This window comes from Mus musculus, chromosome 18 (assembly GCF_000001635.26).
Source record: "Mus musculus strain C57BL/6J chromosome 18, GRCm38.p6 C57BL/6J".
NCBI lineage: Eukaryota > Metazoa > Chordata > Mammalia > Rodentia > Muridae > Mus > Mus musculus.
This window is the reverse complement of record NC_000084.6, coordinates 53,552,425-53,576,422: the sequence shown is the minus strand read 5'-3', so window position 1 is coordinate 53,576,422 and position 23,998 is coordinate 53,552,425. Positions and strand designations below refer to the sequence as shown.

The following is a 23,998-nucleotide window of genomic DNA, read 5'->3' as shown; positions in this document are numbered from 1 at the left end:
TCGGGCTACAAGTCTCTACTGGGAGCTAATAGACCAAAAGCCATATTCACCATCCCGGGTTCCCAATGTCAAGCCAGTTCCTAGACCTTGATCCAATTATTCTGGGCACTATCACTGAACTACCACGAGGCCAATGGAAGTTTAAACTCTATGCCAAGTACTCCTTGAACATCGCAAGCATATACACGGTTCCTTTTCTTTTGACTAATCAATCTTGAGAGAGGAAACGGTGATCTCTATTGATAACAGAAGTTACTGCTGGCCGTCTGAGCCAACCCACCCTTTGCTAGGCTAACTTCTCACATGTTTTCCTGTCTGGCTGAATCTCCTTCATATTTCTTTGGCAATAATTCTGCCACACTTAGCAGGGAGTGAAGGAGCGTCCAGGGCTTCCCTGCGTGAGGAAGATGCCATTGCCCAAACTGAATCTGCCAGTGGGTCCGCACGTGATGATTCTAGCATCCATCCCTCGCCCAGAAACGACGACAGCGGAATCACTCGAGGCCTAACACCTTCGATTCAGCCTCAGACCAAAGAACTTTATTTCTCTTTTCATTTTTTTTTTCCTTAAGCTAAAATGTTATTGAAACCAACATTTTTTTTTCTCGACTAGCTGCTTCAGAACAATATATATTGTATTATGAAGCTCCGTACACTTTAAATGTGTGTGAGATCCGGACAGGACAAAGCAAGTCCTCCTCGTTCGTCCTTTGCGTTTGCGTCTGAAACCATTTTCTTCCTTTTCCAGCTTCAGTTCCAGGCTGCGGGGTGGGAAGAGCCCCATCAAAGTGCATCAGGAGCGAAACTGTGGAACTGGGCTGCCTCTAAGGCTACAGGCAGCGGCGGTGCTGCTTCAGCCGGGTTCTTGCTTGGGCCTCAAGCCTTCCTTGCTGGGGTAACCAACATCGGGCGAGCCAGGCCTCCACAGGAGGAAGGCCATAGAACGGGTCCCCTTGAAACATGCTACTAGAAAAAAAAGGTGCGACGAGAGTCAAGTCCCTGTGCGTTCTTACAGCTGAGGGCAGAGAAATCTCCCTTTGGTATTAAATAACAGTTTTTAAAAAGCTTTTTTAGAAATAAAGCAAACACACGGTTGGGACTGGAAACACGAGCCATCCCAGGTGAGCTGTCCACGGAAATCTGTCTCATCCCTAGTCATAAATAAATAATCTCTTGCCTGGTCTGACTTCCACGCCAGGATCAATATCTCTTAACATCTTACTTATTTTATTACTGCTTTTGGTTTTCTGGGACTGATTGAAAGTTGTTCAGAGGAAATCTTTGGTTTTGCTTAAGTGTCCGTGACATTTAATCATGACTTTCCTTGCTGTTTAATTCCGGCCAGTCAATCAGTTAATCCACTTCGATTGATTCCGGGCTCTCGGTTATCGGCTTGCACTCATTGGGCATGCGCTGGTGTCGACTCAGCTGCGTGGCCTGGGTGAAGCTCCTTTCGCACCTCTCGCACCTGGTGGAGGCAAGAGAGAAAATTGAGACCAGGGTGCGGGGCCTTCGGGGTGATGGGCTTCCTCTCATCGCGACTAATCAGAACAGACACTCCAAAGCGGCTTCAGACTTTACTGGCTCAAGAGGTCTAATTGGTGGCTCCTTCCAAGGCCTGGATGCCCGGGATGGGACAAAGCCCGTCTGATGTGGAACAGAGGGGCCTGTCAATAGGCCGGGGGAAGGTGATTTCTCCAGAGAGCCCTGTCCTGCTGCCGCTCTGATCACTGTCAGTTCAAATAGATAAAGAACAAAAAGAGATTTTTAGGAGTGAGCCATCAAAGCTCCAGCTTGTCTGCAGTTTTCTGCTCTGTAACCCCACGGAGAAATTGATGACAAATAGAATTTCACCTGCTGCTAATTTAAAACCCAGAATTCTACTCCCCCTCAGCATCAACGGCCAGAAAGTGAATCATCGCAAAATTTGGGAACTTGTGGAAGCAATGCCTTCGTTTTCAGGGATGGGGTAGGAGATGAAGGTAGAGTTGGGAGTCGGGGGAAGAGCTGGGGTGGAAGAATATGTATAGGTGGCTGATTTTTTTTTTTTTTTTTTTTTTTTGCTAATGCTAATTACAGTGTCACAGCCGAAGCAACTTTAGGGCTAAAATACTTTAAGACTAGAGTTTGCTTTGTTGAAAATAGGATGACTCAGAAAACCTGGGAATCAGAATGTTGGGGTGGTTGCAAGGGCTCAACCTTATAGGGAGTACAGTATATAATATACACGTGGGCCCAGGTATCTGAAAGGAGAAAGCAGGCATTGTGCTTCAAGTGCTCTCCTTTGCTAAAAAGACTGCAATCCAGAGAACCTGAGCCAATTCCTGTCTTCCACAAAACCCACTCTCACATCCTAGTTACTTAATCTACTGAAAACATAACAGGCACACATAATCTTGTTTTTGTGGTTGCCGTACTTAACTCTGTACACACACACACACACACACACACACACACACACACACACACCATGGCAGCAACCTGGATTATACAGTGACTCCCCCATCACCACCTTACTTGTCTGGGCTACCTCAAGCAAGATCAGACTGGACAGCCACACTGGCAATCCCAAGAGCAATCAAGAGGAGCTCCAACAACCTTCTAAGCTCACTGGCTCTCAGAACCCTACACTGTTGGAGCCTGGGCACGAGCAAGCTGGAGAAAGCCAACTGTCCTGCAACAGAAGAGGAAGCCACACATCCCATTATCTGGGGAGCGTTCCAGTTTCCTCGTTCGTAAATCCTGTACAGAAGTAGCTAGCGAAATAGAGCATATCCATCCAGCTTAGAGATTCTCAAGTGCCTGGGACTGCCGGGAGGCTGGAGTTTGGCTATGTGATTTAAAGTCGTGGTTCTCAACTTTTCTAACACTGTGACCCTTTAATACAGTTCTATATGCTGTGGTGACCTCCAACCATAAAATTATCTTCATTGCTACTATATAGTATAGTATAGTATAGTTCTATATTCATATCTGTAATTCTGCTACTGTTAAAAATCGTGATGTAAATGTTTTTTGGAGATAGAGGTTTGCCAAAAGGGTCACAACCCCACAGGTTGAGAACCTCTGCTTTAAAGTTTCCAGCTGTGCCAGCTGAGGGTGCAAGGATGAAGAAGTTGTGTTTCTTTGATTGTCTTTCAGGGAATATTTTTAGCAGCCTGTTCCACTGTTTAAAAAACTGCACGGTGATCTTGACAAATGTATAATGTCAGCTTTAATGTATCAGACCTATCAGCTCAATGAAAATAACTCAGAAGTATTGATCACCTAATGATTTTTGGTGTATTCATTAACGTCTACGGGCAGCTCATCCCCTCTCTGGAGCTCCAGGAGTGCTGATGACAGGCCAGCGAACTGCTGATTGTTTATTAGAGAACTGATTAGGTACTGGATTAGTGTGTTAAAATATACTACCTTTCACGGCTTGACAAACTCTCGAATTATTATATTTCTTTTTTTTTTTTTTAATTCTGAAGTTGTGGGATCAATTTCAAGGAGAGCAAAAATGGTTTGAACAATTGCGAGGAATGACAATTTGCCTGGCTGTGCCTTCGCTCTGCTCATCCTGTATATTAAAATGTGAAGAATTCATGCAGAAGAAGCCCCAGGGCTTTACATAAGGCTGAAGTCTAAAGCTCTGTGTGCTACTCCAATGTCCATGCAGGATGAGGACAGCAAGAGGAGAGGCACATTCTTCTCCAGGATTTGGTTAAATGGCTCAGTGAGATTTCTGGGCATAGAGCAATCTATTATAAGCATCAAAAAAAATTTTTCCCAATCTACAGGGTTTGAAAGAAGACCACTCCTTTGCAGGCAAAGATCATATCTAGTCATCAAACTGAAGAAAATAACATGCAGATGTGGAGAAATTATTTAAATTTAGATCCTACCCTGGGGAATTTCCTCTCCTTGGGAAACACGGATTATTAGACATAATATCTATGTGGTTTGAGAATAAGGATTTATATATTTGGGAAATTAAAGACTTATAACTATAAGAATTATCTTTTTTAAAAATAAGACTGGGGTTTCAGTTTTATATCCATTGTCCTAAACTCTAGATGAGAAATCTCTATAAGTTATTTAATTCCACAGCTTCATGGAACTCATTAGAAAGACCTACTCCATCAAGTACCTTGGTTCTGGGAGGTCAGAGGATGGCTTCAGCTGAGCTGCCATTTAACCCTGAATTGCAATCTTGTGCCTTCCCTTGGCACGGGCACTGATGTCACAGCCTTGAAGGGAACATCACGGACACATACGTGTGGAAAGTCTTCCAAACGCTTCAGCAAACAGAAAGTCCCCAACTTCCTACGGGTACGAGAGTCTTAATTAGCCTTGATTTCCCTTTCCCATCTGACACCCTTCTTTTGTAACGGTGGCGGTTGAATGGACCACCTGAATAGAAACATCACAAGGTGATGCAAGGTTCTAGTACACAGAGAACCTGCAAGAATCTTTCTGTGCATCTGCCGTGTGCCATTAAAATACTTGAACTGGACCGAACTGCCCAGGACTTCGTACATGGCAAATGCTTAGTGTGTATGTTCAGAGTTACTTTGATTTTTGTCTATGTCTTGCTTAAATAGTAGATGTACTTTAGAATTCTGTTTTGTTTCCTTTTTTTTTTTCTCCTGGAAAAAAACAAAAAAACAAAAAACTCCCTTTACTGAAGGCAAAAACATCGTGGTGAGTATTTTTCCCTTGCTTCTAAAATCAGTGGAGTCTCCTACGGCAAGTCCTGGCCTGACTGTGCAGCTTCCCAGGTCAAATGTATCCTCTAACCCAAACCTTGGGAAAGAGAGAGAGCAATGAGTCCTCACTGAGAGCCCTCTACCGCCACCAACTAGCTTCCCTGCAGTACAGTGCCTGACCATTGCTGTAATGTCAAATGATCCCTTCCTCCTTGTGTCCCAAGACTTCCATCTCACATAGCTAAAACTAAAAGCCAAAGCCTTTGAACCAGTCCTTTGTTTGTTTGTTTGTTTGTTTGTTTGTTTGTTTTCTTATGGGAAGTCTTTAACTTGGAAATTCCAAGTCTTCAGCCTAGGTTAGCTCTTGACAGGTTCAGGGTCTATCTAGAATTTAGAACATAGGTTCTTCCAGGGAGGTTCCAGGTAATCAGATGTGAGGCGAAGCCTGCAGGAATCCTAACCCTGCGCTACCACTTGCCTGCCCCCCTTGGGAGCCTAGCAGTTTCCATGTCCCTCGAGCTAAGTTCTGAGCAGCAGAGCTAAGTCCAAAAAATTACTTTTCCTGCCCAGCAGACCTGGTCTCTGCTCATCCTGGAGATGCTGAGAAGACCTCTTGGATCAAGAAGCCAAGTTGGGGATGAAGCCACTGGGTCATCTATGTGGAAGTTGCCTTGGGCTTACAGCTTAGGTTTGTACATCTTTACAAGATTCTTTTCAGCCTCTTCAACGTTGTTTAAGCCAATGCCCATTAGTTGAAGTAGTAAAATTAACTGTGGTGGTGAAACCATTTTTATTGACTAATCTGCAACAGAAAGTTTTTTTTTAATGTTTGTTTTATAAGCTTGTAAAAGGATATCTTCATAATATTTACAAATGTCCATGGGTTGGGTATCCATGGGCTGGGTTAGAAGATTCTCAAACTCCTTTGCAATAGAACAACCCTGATAGATCTTGTATACACTAAAGGATTTAGCTTTCTGTTTCCTAGAAGATGTTTAAACCTTGCAAAGTTAAGCAAGCACTCAGCTCTCCTCTGGGCCTATATATAATTTGATCATTTTAAATGCCCCCCAAGTACGATAACACCTGGCTATTTTGCCAAAAGCAAGAAGAAACCACACTGAAACGGCCAGATAGAATGCTATCCAACAACCTGGCTGCTTCGTGATCTTTTTGTTCAGTTGTTATTCCCAGAATTGAAAGCAGGCATGAACAAAAGAGCAATGCTGTCGGAAAGGAGGGGAAAGACAATTACTAAAGCACTTTGAATATTACTCTGATGAATTAAAATTAAGTTAAGATGGCAACCCTATTGGAAACATGGCAAAAACAAGATGTTAAAGGAAAAAATTGAGTGGAGCCAACGAGGTTACATATAAGTAACACCTTAACATTAGTAGAAATCTATTTCCCATCTTGACCCTCAAACTGCTTCAATTAATTACTAAAATCTATTTACACCACAACAGATAAAAATCAATCTGATGCCCAGCACTGGATCCATTCGGCTTCCCTCTCTAATACACGGGACCAATGGGGTCGGTCCTCGGTCCTCCCAAACTCTCTCAAAGTGGCACAGTTACCTCCTACCTCCAGACCAGCTGCAAAGCCAGAATCTATGAGCCCTTGAGAATTGGGCCTGATGACAGCATCCATCAAGCAGCCCACAAACACCCAAGGCAGGTAATTTTTAAGCCCCTCTATGGATTAGAAAAATGAGGCCTCTTTGGACTATTGCATCCTCCGAGGACAGAGCTTGGTTGGTATGTTTGATTTGTTTGTTTGTTTGTTTTTTTAGGAACCATCCTGTCCCACTTAGCCAGAAGACTTTATGTAGTAAGCAAGTACACAGACAGAGACCATCACTGTGTTTTACTATTAATATAACAAATTAAATCATTAAAGGAACACAGGTGACAAAGGTGGAGTGACCAGAAAGATGGCTCTACGGGTAAAGGTGCTTGCCACCAAGCCTAGCAGCTGGAGTTTGATCCTCAGGATCCAAATGGCGGAAGGAGTGAACCAGCTCCTACAAGTTGTCTTCTGATCTCTAAACATACACCACAACACATATATGCAGACGCACACAAAAAGAATTAATCAATTAATTAATATTTTTTAAAGGATGATAGATAGAGGTAAAGGCTTTTATGAGCCCCTCCCTTGGATGACAGACCAGTGAGGCAGGCTGGTCCCTATGACAGTACCAATAGTACACTGTTACCATGAGCAGTACCTGGCCTCAGGATGAGCACAGAATGAGAAACTTCTTGGCTGAGACCAAGCAAGTTTAGTCTCCTACTGCCAGAATCACTTCCTGTTCTGTTTGAGCTTGTCCTACAGAAGGTAAATATGGCTGGCTATCCGTGTTTTTAAATTTTCTTTCACAAGAAGGGAAAGCAAGCACAGGAAACAAGCAGAAATGTAATAGTGTTAAGAGAAAAGAGTTCACGGGTCCAACTATTCTGAGACCATCATTAGTCATGTGTGGTTTGAACTCCAGGTAATAGCCTCTTCTCCTTCATCCTTGTCTGATGAACTTCTGATGATCCTTTAGTATACATGCTAAACATATCTAATGATTCCATTTCTCTGATACTCCTCAACACTGTATATACACAGCTTGTTATACTTTTCATCCCATGTTATATTGACTGACTGATTGACTGATAGAGGGTGAGGTCTTCAAAGTAAAGATGGAAAGGGATAGAGTCTCATTCACCTTTGTATCTCTTGTGCCTAGCAGGGTAACCAATGGAAAAGTAGGTCATTGTATTGTATGAACACATGGATGGATGGATGGATGGATGGATGGATGGATGGATGGAGGGTGGATAGATGGGTGGGTGGGCCATTTTGCATAGTTCAAATGTCTGCTGCCTTGATTAATGAATTATATGTTGAAACACACTTTTGTTCAAATGCCCTTACCCACATTCTCTGAATACCAAAAACTTCAATATACCCTTTGTTTATGTTGTGATTTTCATCAGCCTGATGGTTTTAAGCTCCAAAGTTTATGCTAAAGAGCCACAAGTTGTCTGCCATCATAGGTTCACACTCTAATAAGTGACAAGAAACCCTCATTAGATTCACGACGGAGTCACATTCTCCAAGAGGATTATTCAAGCATCCTAAACTATGACCATTCTCTTCAATGGTTAATGGGAGCCTGCTGATGGCCAGAAGTTGCAAACCTTGAGCCAGGACCAGTGTAGCTTTCCATACTTCATTTCCAAATGTCAGCTGAGAAACCCAGGAGAACCTCTTCTAGCGCAGATACTGACATGACAAGCAGCCTTCTCTACCAGCTGGGCTGAGCGGAGCAAGTGTCTGGCAGCTTCCAAGAAAGATAAGGAAAAAAAAACCAAAGGTGTACAACTGGCCAGTACTTACTTGAAGGGCTTTTCTCCAGTGTGGGTCCGGATGTGGTTGTTGAGGGTGGTGGCTCCGGCAAACGCACGGCCACAGTAGCCGCACTTGAAAGGCCGGTCACTGGAGTGAGTGACTACGTGGTTCCTCAGTTCTGACGGCTGGGAAAAGGACTGTGAGCAGTGGCCACACTGGTAGGGTCTGAAACAAACAGAGAGTGACTGGTCATGGCTTCCTGAGTCGGGCAGCACTGGGAGGAAAGAGGCCATGACTCTGGTGACATTCAATCCTCTTTAAAGACAGGCTCAGAGCACTGGCGGCTGAGCTCTGCTACTTGTTGTCGCAGGAACAAAATTCACAGAGCTGCTGAGACACAGCGACTCACAGGCAAGCATTCCCTTCCTGTATTAATCATACTGTTTCAAAAGCAGCTATTTGATGGTCTTAATCTCTCCACCGGCAAATACTGGCATACGTCTGTAAACTTTACAGACGTTAGCACGGGATTAATTAAGCCAAACAGTACAAAAGAAAATACATAATTGTCTTTTATGGCTCTCTAGTATCCTTTACTTTTCAAAGTGCTTTAAAATTAATTATCTACTTTAATCTTTACAGTAATCCTCTGAGTGGGACAGGGGAAGCAGTTGCTATTATCACGGTTTTGGCACAGACAACAGAGGACAAAATGTCCTCAAAGGATATAGCCATTGATGCCAAGGTCATCATAGGGTGTTTGAACCTTATTCCAAGTGTTGGGGAAATAAGTGGGCAAGCTGCCAAGCTGCATGCACACTTTAGTAAATATTAAACTGCCTTAGGGTCTACTAAAGATGAACCCAGACCTGTACCATGTGTGTCTCTTTAAAAAAGAGATCCTGACTTCTCACCCACCCTAAATATTTATCTACTAAGTTGTTGTCTTCTCCTTCTTCTTCTTCTTCCTCTAAACATGTATGTTGAATATATGTATGTATGTATGTATGTGCACATGTATACCTGCTGCCAGAAAGGGTGTTAGATCTCCTGGCACTGGAATGCTTACAGATGGTTGTAAGCTGACATGTGGGTTCTAGGAGCCAAACCCAGGTCCTCTGCAAAAGCAGCTTTTAACCCCTTAGTCACCTCTCCATCTCTCGGAGTCGTCTTCTTCTTCTTGAATCTCACCTCCCCACTGACTCCGGCTGCACGAAATGATTTATGACAGCAAGAAATGACAAATGTCACTGTGCTTGCAGGGAGGTGACCATGATGTAAGTGCCAGTGGGAGGAAGTTGTGACAAATACCTGATAATTAGCAAGATTATCAGAGCACACTCTTCCCAGCTCACGGAGAAGTAAATCAATTTCAAGTTTTCATAAAATAGATTAAAATTCTGTCTTCTCTCCAGAAGTTATTCTGCTTACTCAAGCAGAATCCAGTGAGTGTGAGGAAACCCGAGGACTTGTCCCTATTCAGTGCTATTTCAAATCATTTCTTGATAGGCCTCTAATTTGTTTATCAAATTTTTTTTTGTTTGGGAAATTAATAACGTGCCTTGAAGGATCTTCGCCGCACTCACTGAGGCCTGGTTTGCAGCCTAGACATTGGCTGCATTTAAAAAGCCAATGGTCGGGGAGGCGGCCTAAGCCACAGCAGCAGCGGTCGCCATCTTGGTCCGAGACCCACCGAACTTAGGAAATTAGTCTGAACAGGTGAGAGGGTGCGCCAGAGAACCTGACAGCTTCTGGAACAGGCAGAAGCACAGAGGCGCTGAGGCAGCACCCTGTGTGGGCCGGGGACAGCCGGCCACCTTCCGGACCGGAGGACAGGTGCCCACCCGGCTGGGGAGGCGGCCTAAGCCACAGCAGCAGCGGTCGCCATCTTGGTCCCGGGACTCCAAGGAACTTAGGAATTTAGTCTGCTTAGGTGAGAGTCTGTACCACCTGGGAACTGCCAAAGCAACACACTGTCTGAGAAAGGTCCTGTTTTGGGCCTTCTTCTTCGGCCAGGAGGAGGTCCAAATACAAGATATCTGCGCACCTTCCCTGTAAGAGAGCTTGCCAGCAGAGAGTGCTCTGAGCACTGAAACTCAGAGGAGAGAATCTGTCTCCCAGGTCTGCTGATAGACGGTAACAGAATCACCAGAAGAACAATCTCTAAACAGAGTCAACTATAACTACTAACTCCAGAGATTACCAGATGGCGAAAGGTAAACGGAGGAATCTTACTAACAGGAACCAAGACCACTCACCATCACCAGAACCCAGCACACCCACTTCGCCCAGTCCAGGGAACCCCAACACACCTGAGAACCTAGACCTAGATTTAAAAGCATATCTCATGATGATGGTAGAGGACATCAAGAAGGACTTTAATAAATCACTTAAAGAAATACAGGAGAACACTGCTAAAGAGTTACAAGTCCTTAAAGAAAAACAGGAAAACACAATCAAACAGGTAGAAGTCCTTACAGAAAAAGAGGAAAAAACATACAAACAGGTGATGGAAATGAACAAAACCATACTAGACCTAAAAAGGGAAGTAGACACAATAAAGAAAACTCAAAGCGAGGCAACACTAGAGATAGAAACCCTAGGAAAGAAATCTGGAACCATAGATTTGAGCATCAGCAACAGAATACAAGAGATGGAAGAGAGAATCTCAGGTGCAGAAGATTCCATAGAGAACATCGGCACAACAATCAAAGAAAATGGAAAATGCAAAAAGATCCTAACTCAAAATATCCAGGAAATCCAGGACACAATAAGAAGACCAAACGTACGGATAATAGGAGTGGATGAGAATGAAGATTTTCAACTCAAAGGTCCAGCAAACATCTTCAACAAAATTATTGAAGAAAACTTCCCAAATCTAAAGAATGAGATGCATATGAACATACAAGAAGCCTACAGAACTCCAAATAGACTGGACCAGAAAAGAAATTCCTCCCGACACATAATAATCAGAACATCAAATGCACTAAATAAAGATAGAATACTAAAAGCAGTAAGGGAAAAAGGTCAAGTAACATATAAAGGCAAGCCTATCAGAATTACACCAGATTTTTCACCAGAGACTATGAAAGCCAGAAGAGCCTGGACAGATGTTATACAGACACTAAGAGAACACAAACTGCAGCCCAGGCTACTATACCCAGCCAAACTCTCAATTATCATAGAGGGAGAAACCAAAGTATTCCACGACAAAACCAAATTCACGCATTATCTCTCCACGAATCCAGCCCTTCAAAGGATAATAACAGAAAAAAACCAATACAAGAACGGGAACAACGCCCTAGAAAAAACAAGAAGGTAATCCCTCAACAAACCTAAAAGAAGACAGCCACAAGAACAGAATGCCACCTTTAACAACTAAAATAACAGGAAGCAACAATTACTTTTCCTTAATATCTCTTAACATCAATGGTCTCAACTCGCCAATAAAAAGACATAGACTAACAAACTGGCTACACAAACAAGACCCAACATTTTGCTGCTTACAGGAAACTCATCTCAGAGAAAAAGATAGACACTACCTCAGAATGAAAGGCTGGAAAACAATTTTCCAAGCAAATGGTATGAAGAAACAAGCAGGAGTAGCCATCCTAATATCTGATAAGATTGACTTCCAACCCAAAGTCATCAAAAAAGACAAGGAGGGACACTTCATTCTCATCAAAGGTAAAATCCTCCAAGAGGAACTCTCAATTCTGAATATCTATGCTCCAAATACAAGAGCAGCCACATTCACTAAAGAAACTTTAGTAAAGCTCAAAGCACACATTGCACCTCACACAATAATAGTGGGAGACTTCAACACACCACTTTCACCAATGGACAGATCATGGAAACAGAAACTAAACAGGGACACACTGAAACTAACAGAAGTGATGAAACAAATGGATCTGACAGATATCTACAGAACATTTTATCCTAAAACAAAAGGATATACCTTCTTCTCAGCACCTCATGGTACCTTCTCCAAAATTGACCACATAATAGGTCACAAATCAGGCCTCAACAGATTCAAAAATATTGAAATTGTCCCATGTATCCTATCAGATCACCATGCACTAAGGCTGATCTTCAATAACAAAATAAATAACAGAAAGCCAACATTCACATGGAAACTGAACAACACTCTTCTCAATGATACCTTGGTCAAGGAAGGAATAAAGAAAGAAATTAAAGACTTTTTAGAGTTTAATGAAAATGAAGCCACAACGTACCCAAACCTTTGGGACACAATGAAAGCATTTCTAAGAGGGAAACTCATAGCTATGAGTGCCTTCAAGAAAAAACGGGAGAGAGCACATACTAGCAGCTTGACAACACATCTAAAAGCTCTAGAAAAAAAGGAAGCAAATTCACCCAAAAGGAGTAGACGGCAGGAAATAATCAAACTCAGGGGTGAAATCAACCAAGTGGAAACAAGAAGAACTATTCAAAGAATTAACCAAACGAGGAGTTGGTTCTTTGAGAAAATCAACAAGATAGATAAACCCTTAGCTAGACTCACTAAAGGGCACAGGGACAAAATCCTAATTAACAAAATCAGAAATGAAAAGGGAGACATAACAACAGATCCTGAAGAAATCCAAAACACCATCAGATCCTTCTACAAAAGGCTATACTCAACAAAACTGGAAAACCTGGATGAAATGGACAAATTTCTGGACAGATACCAGGTACCAAAGTTGAATCAGGATCAAGTTGACCTTCTAAACAGTCCCATATCCCCTAAAGAAATAGAAGCAGTTATTAATAGTCTCCCAGCCAAAAAAAGCCCAGGACCAGACGGGTTTAGTGCAGAGTTCTATCAGACCTTCAAAGAAGATCTAACTCCAGTTCTGCACAAACTTTTTCACAAGATAGAAGTAGAAGGTATTCTACCCAACTCATTTTATGAAGCCACTATTACTCTGATACCTAAACCACAGAAAGATCCAACAAAGATAGAGAACTTCAGACCAATTTCTCTTATGAACATCGATGCAAAAATTCTTAATAAAATTCTCGCTAACCGAATCCAAGAACACATTAAAGCAATCATCCATCCTGACCAAGTAGGTTTTATTCCAGGGATGCAGGGATGGTTTAATATACGAAAATCCATCAATGTAATCCATTATATAAACAAACTCAAAGACAAAAACCACATGATCATCTCGTTAGATGCAGAAAAAGCATTTGACAAGATCCAACACCCATTCATGATAAAAGTTCTGGAAAGATCAGGAATTCAAGGCCAATACCTAAACATGATAAAAGCAATCTACAGCAAACCAGTAGCCAACATCAAAGTAAATGGAGAGAAGCTGGAAGCAATCCCACTAAAATCAGGGACTAGACAAGGCTGCCCACTTTCTCCCTACCTTTTCAACATAGTACTTGAAGTATTAGCCAGAGCAATTCGACAACAAAAGGAGATCAAGGGGATACAAATTGGAAAAGAGGAAGTCAAAATATCACTTTTTGCAGATGATATGATAGTATATATAAGTGACCCTAAAAATTCCAACAGAGAACTCCTAAACCTGATAAACAGCTTCGGTGAAGTAGCTGGATATAAAATTAACTCAAACAAGTCAATGGCCTTTCTCTACACAAAGAATAAACAGGCTGAGAAAGAAATTAGGGAAACAACACCCTTCTCAATAGCCACAAATAATATAAAATATCTCGGCGTGACTCTAACGAAGGAAGTGAAAGATCTGTATGATAAAAACTTCAAGTCCCTGAAGAAAGAAATTAAAGAAGATCTCAGAAGATGGAAAGATCTCCCATGCTCATGGATTGGCAGGACCAACATTGTAAAAATGGCTATCTTGCCAAAAGCAATCTACAGATTCAATGCAATCCCCATTAAAATTCCAACTCAATTCTTCAACGAATTAGAAGGAGCAATTTGCAAATTCATCTGGAATAACAAAAAACCGAGGATAGCAAAAACTCTTCTCAAGGATAAAAGAACCTCTGGTGGAATCACCATGCCTGACCTAAAGCTTTACTACAGAGCAATTGTGATAAAAACTGCATGGTACTGGTATAGAGACAGACAAGTGGACCAATGGAATAGAATTGAAGACCCAGAAATGAACCCACACACCTATGGTCACTTGATCTTCGACAAGGGAGCCAAAACCATCCAGTGGAAGAAAGACAGCATTTTCAACAATTGGTGCTGGCACAACTGGTTGTTATCATGTAGAAGAATGCGAATCGATCCATACTTATCTCCTTGTACTAAGGTCAAATCTAAGTGGATCAAGGAACTTCACATAAAACCAGAGACACTGAAACTTATAGAGGAGAAAGTGGGGAAAAGCCTTGAAGATATGGGCACAGGGGAAAAATTCCTGAACAGAACAGCAATGGCTTGTGCTGTAAGATCGAGAATTGACAAATGGGACCTAATGAAACTCCAAAGTTTCTGCAAGGCAAAAGACACTGTCTATAAGACAAAAAGACCACCAACAGACTGGGAAAGGATCTTTACCTATCCTAAATCAGATAGGGGACTAATATCCAACATATATAAAGAACTCAAGAAGGTGGACCTCAGAAAATCAAATAACCCCCTTAAAAAATGGGGCTCAGAACTGAACAAAGAATTCTCACCTGAGGAATACCGAATGGCAGAGAAGCACCTGAAAAAATGTTCAACATCCTTAATCATCAGGGAAATGCAAATCAAAACAACCCTGAGATTCCACCTCACACCAGTGAGAATGGCTAAGATCAAAAATTCAGGTGACAGCAGATGCTGGCGAGGATGTGGAGAAAGAGGAACACTCCTCCATTGTTGGTGGGATTGCAGGCTTGTACAACCACTCTGGAAATCAGTCTGGCGGTTCCTCAGAAAATTGGACATAGTACTACCGGAGGATCCAGCAATACCTCTCCTGGGCATATATCCAGAAGAAGCCCCAACTGGTAAGAAGGACACATGCTCCACTATGTTCATAGCAGCCTTATTTATAATAGCCAGAAACTGGAAAGAACCCAGATGCCCCTCAACAGAGGAATGGATACAGAAAATGTGGTACATCTACACAATGGAGTACTACTCAGCTATTAAAAAGAATGAATTTATGAAATTCCTAGCCAAATGGATGGACCTGGAGAGCATCATCCTGAGTGAGGTAACACAATCACAAAGGAACTCACACAATATGTACTCACTGATAAGTGGATACTAGCCCAAAACCCAGGATACCCAAGATATAAGATACAATTTCCTAAACACATGAAACTCAAGAAAAATGAAGACTGAAGTGTGGACACTATGCCCCTCCTTAGAAGTGGGAACAAAACACCCATGGAAGGAGTTACAGAAACAAAGTATGGAGCTGAGATGAAAGGATGGACCATGTAGAGACTGCCATATCCAGGGATCCACTCCATAATCAGCTTCCAAATGCTGACACCATTGCATACACTAGCAAGATTTTACTGAAAGGACCCAGATGTAGCTGTCTCTTGTGAGACTATGCCGGGGCCTAGCAAACACAGAAGTGGATGCTCACAGTCAGCTAATGGATGGATCACAGGGCTCCCAATGGAGGAGCTAGAGAAAGTACCCAAGGAGCTAAAGGGATCTTCAACCCTATAGGCGGAACAACATTATGAACTAACCAGTACCCCTGAGCTCTTGACTCTAGCTGCATATGTATCAAAAGATGGCCTAGTCGGCCATCACTGGAAAGAGAGGCCCATTGGACACGCAGACTTTGTGTGCCCCGGTACAGGGGAACGCCAGGGCCAAAGGGGGGAGTGGGTGGGTAGGGGAGTGGGGGTGGGTGGGTAAGGGGGACTTTTGGTATAGCATTGGAAATGTAAATGAGCTAAATACCTAATAAAAAATGGAAAAAAAAAAAGCCAATGGTGAAGTACAGTTAATTGCTCTGCCTTTAACAAATACGGAAGCGCCAATGACTAGACACCAAACTGAAGGGCTGAGAGACAATGGTGACCGTACATGTTCAACAGTTCAATTAAGTGCAAAATAAAGTGTACCCTCTCATTTGTCAACTGAAGTGCTTAATTGTGGCTACTTGCCTCACTGAACACAAATACTATTATTTTACTAGGCTTCAGCACACTGAGCACTGATTGTAGAATTTTTTAGCTTGATTAATAGTCCAGCATTGGTCAATAACTCAATACTATACAATTTTAATTACTTACATTTAGAAATCTATCTAACTGCTCTCAAACAGGTTTCAAAGGAATACATAAGAGTCCTTGGAAAGGAGTTTATCAATCTTGACAAATTACACATGCATTTTATTATAATTATAAAATAACGCTTTGAACGCCATTAAAATTGCCTACCGAGGAAAATATCCTCCCGGCAAATCTATTCTTGGCAGTAAATGTTGACCTTAAAAAGAGTTCCCAGAAAATAGTTCTCTGGGGATGAAATTTTTTACACGCTCTTGAGGATCATAAACAAAATAATGTATTAATATATGCTATATTCTCTGACAATTGATTTTTCTAATAGTGAAGGGACCATTAACATTTATTAGCCTCTGGTTATCTATTTTTAATAGCTATCACTATAAACAATAAGCCACTAAATAAAACCAATTAATCTTTTTCTTTTTTTTCTAACTCTTCTGTCAAAAGTTGGGGAGATTTATTTCCTGCAGTTAGAAGTCAATCCATCCTTTTTGTGCTGATAGTGACAGTGGCAAAGATTCACAGAGAGGATATGAAAGGCTGATGTAGAATTCTGTCATCAAGGGAGAAGGGGTAAAACCCTAGAGCATCATTTCTGCCTGGGACCAGCCAGAGAACACTTGCTAGGGATTCTGTGGAACAGGCTTTCAAAGTTATCACTTAAGATGTGCGTGTGCGAGCCCATGTTGGTGCATTCATTTGCGCATGCGTGCATACATTTGCGCATGCGTGTATGTGTGCATGGGTACCTACGGCTGCCGTCAAATACCCTGGAGCTGGAGTTACAGCTAATTTTGAACTATCCAATATGGGTGCTGGGAACCAAACTCAGCGACCTGCCAAATAACAAGGCCTCTCAATCACTGAGCCGTTTCACCAGCTACTATGGGACAGTTTTTAAAACTATGTGGAACCCAGCTTGGCAAGACAAAAGTGCCTGGAATAGGAGAGGTACGTCCAGCTCGGCTTCTGGATCCAGTCGGCTATGGGATGGGGCTAAGTCACTCAGCTTCCCTGAACTCTGTTTTTGTATATCATATCTTTCTCCTGCTTTGGAGGAAAATAGCTAATATTGCCCAAAGAGGCTTGTCAATCATAGCATTTCCAGTGTAACGCCACCTTGCATGATGGTCGCAGCTAGCTCCCTGCCCACGAACACTTTCACTCTCTCTCCCTGTCCCTGTTCCCCAACCCCGTATACCCTAAATTATGGACAATCTTTGTGCTTTGGTAAAACCTTGAGAATGCTGAATAACAAGAAGATCCTGTAACAGAATATAGGTACAAACCTTGCTTTAGGGAATTTCACAGAGCCAAGTTACAGCCTTTCATTTTTAGGTACCGTACAGTGATTTCAGAGCATCTGCTGACTTTCAGCTTGGCAGAGCTTGATTCTTTTCATATGAGGACTTGGAGTTTAAGTGAGTTCTTGTTGCTGTAACAGTCTCTCTCAGTGTAGAAATGTATGGAAAAGGTAGGAGTCGTATGTATAAATGTTGTGCTTAGGTTACATAGCAAGATCTTGTCTCAAATGAAAACGAACAATATCAAAGACATGGGAGTAGTGGCCTGAACCTTCCCTTGAGAGACAGAAGCAGGCACATCTCTGTGGATTCTGTGCTCATCTAATCTACATGGTGAGTTCTAGGATATCCAAAGGGGGCCAGGGAGAGATCCACAAAGGTGCAGAGTTAGTAGATGGTGTTCTTTTCAGCTTTATGTTCTTCTGTTTTCAGAGTTTCCTTTTTTTTTTTTTTTTTTTTTTTACATGAGTAAAAGAAGCCACATCTGGCATTATAGGTTCACAAACTATATCAGTTGGGGGACTGATACAGATTTTAAATTCAAGATCTTCCAGTGCTACAGAGCAAGCTGACCAGCCTGGTTAACTTAGTGAGAGACACTGTCTTTAAACAAACAAACAACAAACTAAAAACAGCTACAGGTGTGTTTGTTTGTTGTTGTTTTTAACTGTAACTGGAGTTACAGTCAGTCATGAATTATCCAGCATGGGTATGGGTGCTGGGAACCAAATTTGGAGTCCTCTCAAAGACTAAGTGCTCCCAACCAGTGAGCCATGTCCCTGGCCACTATGTTTGAGGATAACTATCAGTGGCAGAGTACACCTTTAGCATGAGTGAATGCGGTCTTGCTCATTCCTCAATCCTTACTGGAAGAGGGAGAGCAAACGATCTGATTGTAGTTAAAGCTTTGAATACAGGTTTAGGAATACATTAAAAACAGAAACGAGTAGGAAGGATGCTTAGAACGTTATCTTGGGAAGTTACAATTTCTTTGGGGACAGCTGGCCACAGGAGTTTAGGGTGTAGGTGCTTGTTTCTAGAGCACATCCTATCTCACACAGAGGGAACTGCCATTACCAACATCTCGTTTACATTTTTGGAGTGGGGGGAGGGCTGTGTATATGCTTGTACATGTGGTGCCATTCCTAGAGCCATCTGTTTTCTTTGAGAGAGCCTGTCACTGTACCCAAGGCTCACTGATTATATGAGGCTGGTTGGCCCATGGGCTCCAAGGAGGCTTTGGTCTTTGCCTCTGCACCACCAAGATATTAGTGTGTGCCACCATGCCCAGCTTTTCACATGGGTACTGATGACAGAACTCAGGTCCTTGTATTTGCATGCCAAGCATTTTATAACCTAAACCCCAGTACCTCCACTGATTTTTTTTTTCAAAATCTGACAAAAAGATAAGGTCAAAGTGATCAAACTTTTGACTAGGATCTATCTTAACTCTAAAATTGCATCCTTGACTGATGTGTCACACCAGGAAAGCACATACAGACATCTGTGGGTGCCGTGCTCCACCGGGGCCGAGATCTTACATCTTTGCAATTGGGAAGCATCTTTCAGGAGCACTTGGTTCCTGTAACACATCATACGCATATAGCCTCCTGTCCTTTTCAAAGCAAACCCAAAGGAATAGCATCTCACAGTGCACAGCTCTGTGGGGCTGGGTGGCTGCTTGGGATCAAAAGCAGGAAAGTCAACAGTGGAGACTGTTTAAAGCTGCATGGCCTGATACGGGGCCACTAGCTACAAAGAGCAGCTGAGCGTTTGAAAATCGACTAGTGTAACTGAGAAACTGAAGCGTTCCTTTGCTTGACTTACGGTAACCTAGACTGAAATAGCTTCACGTGGCTAGTTCCAATGTAGGAAAGCCCAAGCTTCGTTAAAAACTATAAAGCGCTGCGTATACATTTACAAATTTTAACCACAAAGCAGACAAGAGTGTGGGCAGATTTACTCAGCGCAAATCATCACTGGTAGATTTTTTTTTTTTTTTTTTAGGCAGAAAAAAAGCAGTGAGACCATTCCGTTCATCTCCTGACATTCTCTGTCACTGGTAATTCCTCTGCCAAAGATTACGCCAGTGAAATGTGCAATTCATTTGTTTTGAGTCTGTAATTGGTTTGGTGTATATAGGAAAAGGCTGAAACATTTAATAAAATTAAGTGTGGCTTGATTCAAAATTATTAATCATCCTTTGATTTTCCTTTTATATCATGAAAATCTCCAGGATAAAAGTTGTTCACTTGAGGCTACACCCTCTCCTTGCTCCATGACAGGCAGCCCAAGGGCAAATCTTGCAAGACTTCAGAGAGGCCTACGTAAGTCACTGCTGGCTGTGTGGACAAAGAGGTTACCTCAGTGTAAGAAGAGTCTCGAAAGTGTTAGAAGTGTTCAACCCAAGAGTCCACAGAACACTGTAAAGGAGAAAGAAGATAAACTTGGCACTTTCATGGCAAGGGGCAGAGCATGCAAGAACAAGACACCTTTTGGCTCCTCCCACTAGAGTCACCATGGGGTTGCTGGGAATTGAACTCAGGATCTCTGGAAGAGCAGGCAGAGCTCTTAACCTCTGAGCCAACTCTCCAGCTTCAGACAGAGCCTTTTGATACTCATTTTCCCATTAGCACTGTTCTTTCAATTATAATCAATGACACTTAAACACAATTGTGAACAGCTGATGGTGTGCCTGGGAGATAAAGGCAGACTTTCTCCCATGTGGCACAAACAAGAGGGGTGAGGAGTGGAGAGAAAGAAAAGTGGTATAAAACAAAGATAAATATTGTAAATACACTTCCTGTGAAAACGAGAACATTCAGAAAAGAATCAACTGTAATCAAAAGCTTCGCTCACCAGTTCCTGGAGTACCCTCCCTCTGGACCCTGTTGAATGTTTCTGTAGCAAAAATCCAGAAGAGAAAGGAGATATCTACCTCGTGATCCCAGCCAAAGTAATTCAAGGTGTCCTGGCTCAGGCATTAAGTTTATATAGAAACTCAAATGCTTACAAACTCTGTAAACAGAATCTCGATTGGTCTACATTTCAACAACTTCTTTTTGGATCACCCAGAGAAGAGTTGGTAGGCTGAGAAAAGGAAGAAGATCTAAGGATCTGTCAATCTGTTGGCTTATTATCAGCAGAATGAAATTTGGGAGAGAGGGAGGGAGAGAGAGAAAGAGAGAGAGAGGGAGGGAGGGAGGGAGGGAGGGGGAGAAGGAGAGACAGAAACAGAGAGAGGAATCCATGGCTCTTGGATCTTCATGGATCTGTTTATCTCTTGTTCTGACTCTTATTTTGCCAGATCAAACTCATTTTCCCCCTGTATTCATTGTGTGTAAGTCAGAGATGAAAAATGATGTCACATCACTGGGTATCCATGGATTTCTCCTTTATACTTTTGAATGACACCTCCCATGAAAAGGATCACAGATATCAGACATACATTCTCCTTGCTGAAAATTCAAATGTCCTATGTTTTTCAGTCAAATTCTCTGTAGACTGAAAAATCTTTTGGACTTTTGATTCAGGGGTCTGTTCCAAATTTGGACCCATTTACCTTCTGACTTTGTCCTGGGTCTCTCTTTCTAGTGAGCTTTTCCCATGAATTTTCCATGAAAGGAGAAACAGTTTCTATTAAACTAGTTTACTGTTCAGTTGACTCTTCCCTTGCATGTAGGTCTCTAATCAACAGATTTAACCAGTTAGAGATAGAAAACTACTTTTACAAAAAAGTAATGCACCCGTACAGAATATGTGTAGACCTTTCTTGCCAGTAGTGCTAAACAATACAGAATAAAAATTATTCACATGGTATTCATAACTCTTTGGGGTATTTTATAAGTGATTTAAAGAAAACTTAGTACATACAGGAGAATCTGCATAGGTTATCTGCAAATTCCACACCATTTTATGTAAGGAATTTGGGCTTGCATTTTTATATTTGTAGGGGTGCTACACAGGTATCAGGGATATCTGGCTATGGATGAATGGACACCAACTGTGGGACACAAATACCCAACTATGAAGCTAGTCACCAACGTATATATCATGTTTAGCAAAGGTGTGCTTCCACAAATAGAACAGGTAAGTTTCCAAATTTAGCAACCATCACGAACAACTGTCATGTCCGGATCACATTTTGTGGAGTTCTCCTACTTAGCCTTTCCTTGTGTAGTTAGGAGCACTGGAGCATATCTCCCGATCTCCAAACTCTCTGCTACAAAGAGCCGAGCCCATCTCATGTTCTCAGACAGAAAAGTGTTGTTCAAGTCATATAGGGTAAAAATAAATTATTCATCTAGAATAAAATTAATAAATCAGAGTGAGTAGGCATCTCCCTCTATTTCCTCTCTAAAGAGCTGAGATTGATGATGTAATCCAACTGTCTTGCCATTGTTACTAAGAAACATTGAATTGTATTATGTGCCCTTAAGGAGTCTGGTTTTCCTCAAGTCCTGATTCCTTAATTTATTAATGAATGATGTCAACTACCTCTCGTGTCTTCACCAACAAAGCTTAGGGAAGAACTGGAAACCCACTCCCTAAGTAATATGATCTCACCCTGATCATTATCCTTGATCATAAACACCTATTACTTCACCTCATCCGAGAGGACTTATCCCACCACACCTGGGTGCTGAGTACCATGAACCCAGCAGAATCTAGCACAGAACGGGACTAATACCACGGAGAGATTTGCCAATCACACTAAATCTGCCTACAGTTATCAATAACCTTAACAGTCTCCCCTGGAGGTATTTTGTTTATATAAACTAATTCTTTAGATTAGATGTATTAAATTGTGGTGCTGTATGTATTTTACAGGGCAAACTTTAAAGAGACTGAAACCATGACATACAATTTTCTGGGTATAACTTGGGTCAGACAAAACAGGCTGTTCACTTACCATAGAATATCTTCATTGCCTTGGCGACATTGAACATGAAATCAGATGACACTCAAAGACCCAGAAACTGTGACCTATTTTTAATTTTACTGTGCATGACTACTTACTTTGACTACAATTTGCAAATAACACACCCATACACCTGAACTCGGTTTTTGTAAGAAGACGTTAAAGGTGTCTGAAAGTGATGTGTAAGCGAAGAAAGACGCATCGTGGGACTACATACACATGACTGAAAACTTTTAAGAAAAGCCTTTCTTTGGGGGAAAAAAAAATCATGTTCCAAGTTTTATATTTCACCCCCATAACACAAGTCTGTGGCTACACACCTAGACACAGCTGCCTTAGCCCTAAATGAGATGTTTCCATATTGATTAGTTACAGTAATGCTTGAGGCTAAGCAAGCAGTTTTGAGATTGATGCAAATAAAATGTGTGCAGATGCAGATATGTATAAATATCTTGAAACCGAGATTAGAATGTCCCCGCCCCTCCTACCAAACCTCTTTCCCGTATCCTTTCTGTGGATTTCCTAAGCATGCTGCTGTGTGCTGCAGAGCTGAGAGGAGAGAGGGGAGTGTCTGTAGAGTGAGACAAAGAGTCTTAGGTCTTACTTCATTGAGGTTAATCAGTGGCAAAATTAAGAAAACAATTCAGGAATCTTGCTTCCAAATGTCTAATCCTAGTTCCAAAAAGAAAAAAAAAACTTATATTCAAAGTGAATTTTTTTCCTAGGCTTTTCTTGCATATTTTGGTTTTAATCAAGTTCTCATGGGACATAAAGGAGAGATAAAACACAAGGAGCCTTCTTATTGAATTAATTTGATCTTTGTCTTTTGTGCTCCCAGCTCTCAAGACTGTCAAATAAACCAGTTTTGATTCATAAATAATAGTTCCATTATATCTACTGGGCCACTCGTCAGAGTACCTGAAATTTTAATTCACTTGTTCAGCTAAATTTCATCCTCAGTTCATGGCCATAAAATTCCGTATTGACAAACTTTCAAACCAACTTTGACTCTGAGGTATCTAGTCAACATTTTTCTTCTGTGTGGATATTAGTTTATTGAATAAGTGGCATCTGTTTTCCTCCATATCACTAGCCGAGTGGGTATTTCCTTTTGACAGGTTTGCAGGATTTATGGGTTTGCATGCTCCGAAGAAAAATAGTACTAAGCAAAAAATTCCAATTCATTACCTCTTAGTACTTAATTAAGTTCATACTCACGGCACACTGGAGGTGAACTCTGAAACGGCCGTGACAGCCGCCCGGCAGCCAGCTATATTATCTTTGGAAGACAGAGGGGAATCTGATTATCCTGACCTCATTTTCCACCCCTGATATTCATAAACGTTCCTTCTCTTTTGCTCCCTTTTAAAGTTGGACAGAACTGTTTGGATAGCGAGCGAGGCGCAGATGCCTCTCTCGGCAACCACCAACCTGTCTGTGCAGCCTTCGCAAACAATGGAGGCGCAGCTGCCGCCTAATTGAACTCTGGCACCTTCCACCCCGCGGGCGAGCACCTCGGCAGCCAGCCGCTTTCCCCC

The 23,998-nt window shown here is 41.9% G+C and overlaps 1 protein-coding gene across 3 annotated transcripts in view; it reads right to left on the bottom strand.

Annotated features, from left to right (window-relative positions):
• Window positions 1-518: 518 nt before the first annotated feature.
• Prdm6 (PR domain containing 6) overlaps window positions 519-23,998 on the bottom strand; it is a 111,950-nt gene continuing 88,470 nt past the window's right edge. Inside the window, exons 7-9 of one of the 3 annotated variants that reach the window (XM_011246904.2) lie at window positions 8,091-8,267; window positions 4,136-4,311; window positions 1,385-1,468 (exon numbers count right to left, since the gene is read on the bottom strand). In XM_011246904.2, the coding sequence (XP_011245206.1) occupies window positions 4,164-4,311; window positions 8,091-8,267 (325 nt within the window). In that variant the 3' untranslated portion in view covers window positions 1,385-1,468; window positions 4,136-4,163. Of the gene's footprint in view, window positions 1,469-4,135; window positions 4,312-8,090; window positions 8,268-23,998 lie in introns of all 3 variants that reach the window. The other 2 variants (XM_017317889.2, NM_001033281.3) reach the window with 2 other exon arrangements.